Source organism: Drosophila miranda (genome assembly GCF_003369915.1).
Source record: "Drosophila miranda strain MSH22 chromosome Y unlocalized genomic scaffold, D.miranda_PacBio2.1 Contig_Y53_pilon, whole genome shotgun sequence".
NCBI lineage: Eukaryota > Metazoa > Arthropoda > Insecta > Diptera > Drosophilidae > Drosophila > Drosophila miranda.
The window spans coordinates 1-6700 of record NW_022881640.1 but is presented as its reverse complement, the minus strand read 5'-3'; the positions used below and the strand labels follow the sequence as shown (position 1 = coordinate 6700).

At 42.2% G+C, this 6700-nt stretch overlaps 1 protein-coding gene and 1 long non-coding RNA gene across 7 annotated transcripts; one reads left to right on the top strand and one right to left on the bottom strand.

The window, feature by feature from the left end:
• Nucleotides 1-2710: 2710 nt before the first annotated feature.
• On the bottom strand, nucleotides 2711-4882 carry LOC117194951. 6 transcript variants are annotated; one of them, XR_004474948.1, is made up of 3 exons: nucleotides 4822-4839; nucleotides 3072-3155; nucleotides 2711-2995 (listed from the first exon to the last, which is right to left on the bottom strand). It is a non-coding gene; the product is annotated as an uncharacterized LOC117194951 (long non-coding RNA). The 6 variants fall into 6 exon arrangements; XR_004474946.1 differs by lacking the exon at nucleotides 4822-4839 and adding an exon at nucleotides 4705-4742; XR_004474947.1 differs by lacking the exon at nucleotides 4822-4839 and adding an exon at nucleotides 4287-4391.
• An 84-nt stretch (nucleotides 4883-4966) lies between these two features.
• Nucleotides 4967-5569, top strand: LOC108159047 (39S ribosomal protein L34, mitochondrial). Its single transcript, XM_017291976.2, is given in 3 exon segments — nucleotides 4967-5237; nucleotides 5294-5431; nucleotides 5433-5569. Coding segments are annotated over 3 exon segments (243 nt in total). The 5' UTR covers nucleotides 4967-5214; the 3' UTR covers nucleotides 5515-5569.
• Nucleotides 5570-6700: the final 1131 nt, after the last annotated feature.

Here is a 6700-nt window from a genome sequence, read left to right as displayed (position 1 = left end):
CGAAAATTTGCTAGGGCTAACGAATGTCGATCGCGAATGATTATTAATTGACACTGCAACTCAGAGATCACGTCGGGGTCACCAAATTTTATGTGGAGATAATGTTTTTTATCCCAATCGGCCGACTAATTATTTCGAATTAAATAAAACTCGGCGCAGAAATAAAATTACGATATGTTCTTTAATTGCGTGACATCCAAATTGCAAGTGTGGCTTGCCTGCCCTTTACATTGCGCTCCGATCGCTAAGCGCAGCATCGCTCGGCCGACGTCGGTAGGCAGACGCAAAGCGGAGATAGCGAAGAGCGAGCTGGCAGAGAGCGTTTAGCAGGGCAAGCAAGCGCAGAGCTTTAACAAACAAATGAGTGACATAGACATAAGTAACAACAAAATAAGCGGCTGAGGGCCAAGAATTAGGTGCTATTGGCAAGCAGCTAATCGGCTGGGTTCTGCTCCGAACACCATCTACAATGTCATCGAGGCGTTGACGCCAGCCAAATCGAACCCTTTGTTTTTTCTTTTGTTTCTTTCTTTTCCGCGCGTGCCGAACGTAATTCGGTTCTGCCGACCGTGCGCAGTAGCAGAGAACTTCGTTTTATCTTTTCGTCTTCTTTGCGACTGCGTCGACAGAACTCTTTTGCTTTGTTCTTTGCTATTTGCAATCGTCACACGGAGTTTTAATAAGAGAAAATAAGTAATCTGTGATTATTATTATTATCAGGTAAGTGCAGTTTTTAAATAATTAATAATATGTGTTGTACGCGTGTTAAATAAAAAAATCTCAATTGTATAAAAAGTTAAATTTATGAAAAAACTGTGTTCAAATTATATTAATGTTTCGCTGCATTCACATTATATTTCTTTATTCTTCTCTTATTCTCGGAATAAAAGAAGAATAAAGAAATAGAATATAAATCCGTATTAGCGAATTAATTTGTTATAATCTGCGGTGGGCACGAAATTGCAATTTTTGAGCAGTCCAGCAGCAAAACAAACAACAAAAGAAAAGCAACAAAAAGTAACCCTTATTTGTGCGGCTTGGCTCGAGCATGTACATTTTTTTTGCGCGTGTTTTGTTTTTGTTGTTGGAGGAAATGAACAGCCCACCGCTGACCTACAGTGAACATTGTTGTTTTTGTTGAAACAAACCGTTTTAAAAATCGAACAAATTCTTTTTATACAATTGAACCAAATTAATAGTAATTGTACATATATATAATATATCCATATTATTTCAGCGGCGGTGAAGATGAAAATACCCCACGAGCCAGCAGAAAAAGTGATTCGGAAGGCTATTCACAATATTAAGAATAGCTATTTTCAAAAGGGCGCAAGGGACAAAAAATACTAAGCTCTGGCATCCTTAGACAATAATTAATAATAATTTTTAATAAATAAAACTAATTGGAAAAAAAACAATTGAATGTATTACTTTTTTATATTAAATGCATGATTTTTCGTGAAAAATCATCACTTACAAAATGCATGATATTTAGGTAAAAATCATCACCTATAAAATGCATGATTTTTAGGTAAAAATCATCGCTTATTATGTGCATGATCTTTAGGCAAAAATCATGCATTTAATAAGCGTGATTTAAGCCAAAAAATCATCACTTATAAAATGCATGATTTTTAGGTAAAAATCATCGCTTATTAAGTGCATGATTTTTCGGCAATGCTCGATGACAATGTCATCGATTATGCCCTAGGACATCTCCATGTTAATGTCATCAGCTCAGCGTATGGCCGGTCATCAACTATGTCATCGGGGGTAGTGACGCGGTCATCGACGTGTCAGCAGCTGAGTCATTAATGACCCGTACTGCAGGGTAGATATCGGATATATGTATGCATGTATGTGTTTCTATAGTATGTGTGTAGGTGTATCCGTGTTCCATGTAAAGTGTTTTCTTTTTGTGTGTTTGTGGCTGTGCGAATTATTATTAACAAAGTGCAGTGTTGTAAAACGAACAGAAAAAAACTTGTGACTTCCGGAAATAATAACGGAATCTCGACTCGTATGCGTTATACAAAGACTATACAATACCAAGATGTTGCATGAGCGATCAAAAGCTGTTCTATGGCGGTTCCTAACATTAGGACCTAAAAGGCACGTGGAGCGCGCGGGGTTTCAATTCCCTTTTCGCCTGTACTTCGTCTCTACCGCGACCCCGCTGCCCATCGGTTTCGTCTGTTCGGCAATGCCTTCACCAGCAACGAAATAATTCTGGACTCTCGAGCCTCAGCACCGTCGAAGCGGTGGTCGCGGATCGCCGATGTCTTTGGAGCGGCACAGTGGGACCTTTGACCGTCTTAGCTTGCTAAATTAGTTAGTGAATATGAGTTCAATAAATATTTGCACACTGAAAAAATGTTAAACTTTGAGTGCTTATATCTCCTAAACTAAAACTATCTTGAAAATTCGATTGGAAAATTCTCTATTAGATGCGTACATTAAATTTATCTAAAGCACTCATACAATTTTTTGACTATTTTGGCTGAGTCCCCACTGTGCCGCGCCAAAGACATCAGCGACCACGCTGCCCTACGGTTTCGGCACGCAGCACTGACATGCTTTCACACCGACTCGACGCTGACCGAGGCATTGACGAAGCCGAGTAGCATTTCGGAGGCGAAGGTAGCGTAAAAGAGAATTGAAGTACTAGCCCCGCGCGACCGTACCAATAAGCGTCAAACGAAAATTGAAAAAGCATTTGTTCCTCATGCAACATCTTGGTATTGTATAGTCTTTGGTTATACATATACTCGTACATAGTTCAACACCATCCACAATGCATTAACCTCGGAGTATTCGCATTTAAACGGATTAACGGATAACGGATAATAAAAACACCGAGAGAATGAACCAAAATAAATATTGGGAATGTAGTAGGTACATATAACCAATTGAGTAATCAATCGGAACACTCTCCACTCCATGATGATGACGATGCGCATGCGTAGTCACCGCGGGAACTTCCGTGCTTGGCTCACTGTTCCAAAGATAGAACATAAAATGACAGACACTCAGAAGAGGCACAGAAGACAGGGACTGTCTGTATTACTTACATAGCATCCTCTCCCTCATCTTCATACTCGTAGTCATCATCGTCGGCTCCAGAACCCTCCGATTGACGTCGCCGGCGATGGGATCTAGAATTGAAAGGAGGATCGTCAGGGCAACATTCTTTCGGTGTGATTTATGCGCATATGTCATATCTCAATGAACATTAGTTATTTCTTCTTGATTGATGCATTCCTAATATAAAACGAGGGGAACGTTGTGAGTTGCTGCGGACACCGCAACTCTACGGTTATACCCGATACTAAGTCAGTATGGCTCTCCTCCGGCAGACGCTGCTAATATTAAACGACACGACAAAGAGTGCGTGCGAGAGAGACAGAAAATCAGTCTGAGCGTGACGTCGGTCGCTGCGTAGCCACTGCAAATTGATTTGTTCCTATTGGCTATAAAAATGATCTGATCTGATCCAGATTCAGCAATCTGATAGATATGGTCATTATCTATGATTCTGCGTTTTTAGTTTTCTCGAATGTGCAATATTGTGGATGCAACAGATTTTCGTCCTTTGTGGGGCGGAAGGGGGTGGGGCGAAATTCTGAGATATACGTTTTATAGTGAGATCTAACAGAAGTGCGGATACCAAATTTGGTTACTCTAGCCTTAAAAGTCTCTGAGATTTGTGGATGCCCCAGATTTTCGTCCTTTGCGTGGGCGGAAGTGGGCGGGGCAAAGTTTTGAAATATTCTTGTAGCAGTGACATATCACAGAAGTCTGGATCCAAAACATCGTTGCTCTAGCTTTTATAGTCTTTGAGCACTAGGCGCTGAAGGGGACGGACAGACGGACGGACGGACGGACGGACAGACGGACGGACGGACAGACGGACGGACAGACATGGCTCAATCGACTCGGCTATTGATGCTGATCAAGAATATATATACTTTATGGGGTCGGAAACGATTCCTTCTGGACGTTACACACATCCACTTTTACCACAAATCTAATATACCCCAATACTAATTTTGAGTATCGGGTATAAAAAGGCCAGGTCCCAGTTCCCAGTTCCAGGCACTCCACTCATAGAAGCGTCCCCCTTTTTGCGTACGCAGCATCCGCAAAAGAGTGCCAAAAACTGGAATGGTAATGGTCGGGATTTAGTACAGTGGTCACTCGCTAAATTAAATCAACCAAAGTTGCTAATTGAATGAATTGCTAATACAGAGAAGCATACTCTGGAAAAACCAAAGCTTTCGGTATACCTTCCAGCAGCTGGTGGTCAGTGTTTGCGAGGACACACTGTGTCTGGTATTGGCACGGGCAAAATCAGTGCGGGCGGAAACTGAGTGCCGTCATCAAAACACACACGCACACACACACACACACTCTCGTCGCAGGCAAAGAGAGAAAGGAAGGGAGAGAGGCTGAAAAGACAGACACATGAAAGTCAGCAGAGGGGAGAAGGGTGGGTAAGTGAAGTGACAGCTGCCCCAGCCGCACCGCATCCGCATGACGGGAAAACACTCTCCATTTGCAGGGGGCCTCCGCCGCCGCCGCCACCACAATCATTTGTTAAGCCTCGTGGCCATGACTACTGGACTCTGGCTGACCGTGTCCTGGTCAGATTTTTCGAGTTTTCTCGCCCTCTCTTACGCATCCATACACGAACACAACACACACCATCATCATCATCATCAACACCAGCAAATGGGAGAAAAGAACAACAGTGCTGCTGCTGTTGCAGCCTCCTCCACCAACCATCACGCTTCCGTGTTTCGAAATTCAATTTATGTATACTTTATGGTGGGAGACGAACCGAACGAACGGAGCAAAATTTACAGTTTGGCCGATTAGCTGAATGGAGTTTTGTAACAGTGTGACTGTATTTTATATTGTCAGCTGTTTGCCATCGTAATCAGTGCTGCCATGCCAACTTTCCGTAAGATCTAGCGAATGAACATCTGGCAGCGCTGTACAGCTGTTTATTGAAAATTACTTAACTTCTTATTAAAATCTTTCATATTTTCCGCCATTTACCTCAAGTAGTTCAACTGTTTAAATAGAGGGACCTTAAGTGAGCTAAGTTAATTTTTGATCTGTATATTTTGGTATATAAGATCTGCGCCGATTTTCTTCAAAAGTTCATAGCAAGTGGGGAAAAAGTGATATACAAAATTACTTAACAAAAACATGCTGCAGGGATTGATTCAGAGGTGAAAATCAATGAAAATTCTTTTGTATGGAACATTAATAACTATTGTTATTTTAGAACCTGCCTGGTGGAATTCAACACGGCACAAACCATCCTAGTGCGCCAGAAGCATGCCTTCGACCGGACCGTGCTCAAGCCGAAGGTCCGCTGCCACTTCCCCAAGCCCCGCGAGGTGAAACGCATCAACGTCCACGCAACGTCCTCGCATGTCCACCCCAGAGGGACGTCGTGTACTGATGCGCAGGATACTGAAGGGCAGACACAATATCTCGCCTTAGCCTCTATATCAATAAAGCTTTATTTGGATTTTTACTTTTCATAAAAGTACAGGTAGCTGTTTTAGCATTAATCTTTTTTCATGGAAGACGTGCGCGAATAGAACTGATTGATGCTCTTTGTCAGCCAGCCGGCGTCGTCCTGCTGAAAGACGATGCGGAAGGCTGATGTCTCCACAGGATATAAGGCAATTCACTTGGCACATTCGCTCCAGAGGAATGGCCGGCACGAGATACAGCTTCTCTTTCTCAAAGTCAATGGCACGGACGACACCTGATGGGGAATACGCGAAATGATCAGTGAAATAATCAACTGAAATGGTTGAACTCTGCTTACCTATGCCCAGGCACACGGCAGATCCTGAGCTTCCAGATGGGCCAAGTAAACCACATTGGCTTCCATTCCAGCGATATTTCTACTCTTATGGTTAGGTATTATATTAATATCTATATACGGTCACACCATCCAAGGGATATAGAATAAAGAGAATCTTGAAGACAACGCGTGCTTAAGTCTGAGTGTCAATACACTACATAATTGGCGACGAGCATAAAATAAAACGTATTAATATACATACACATGTTAAAAGTGCATATAATATATGAATAGCAACATGACGAAAAATGAAGCACCAACATTCTATCAAATGGCAACAATTGCTGAGTTTTCGCCACACCAAGAAACGTTCTGCATTTGGAAGGAAAAATTCGACATTTGTGCGAATTGAATGTGAAAGAGGAAAACACAAAAAAGGCAGTTTTGTTGAAGTCGATCGGTAGCGGCTTACACTGTACATAGTTTGTGCAATCCGGTATCACCCGTATCAAAAGCATACAAGAATTATGTGAAATTTTAAAAACCACTACACACCACCTTCACTCATATTCAGAGAAAGAAAAAAATTTCACATGTTCACATTTTAGTTTTCTCGTATCGTTGAAATTGTGGATGCCACAGATTTTCGCCCTTTGTGGGGGCGGAAGTGGGCGGGGCAAAGTTTTGAAATATTCTTGTAGCAGTGACATATCACAGAAGTCTGGATCCAAAACATCGTTGCTCTCGCTCTTATAGTCTTTGAACACTAGGCGCTGAAAGGGAAGGACAGACGGACAGACGGACGGACGGACAGACGGACAGACAGACATGGCTCAATCGACTCGGCTATTGATGCTGATCAAGAATATGTAT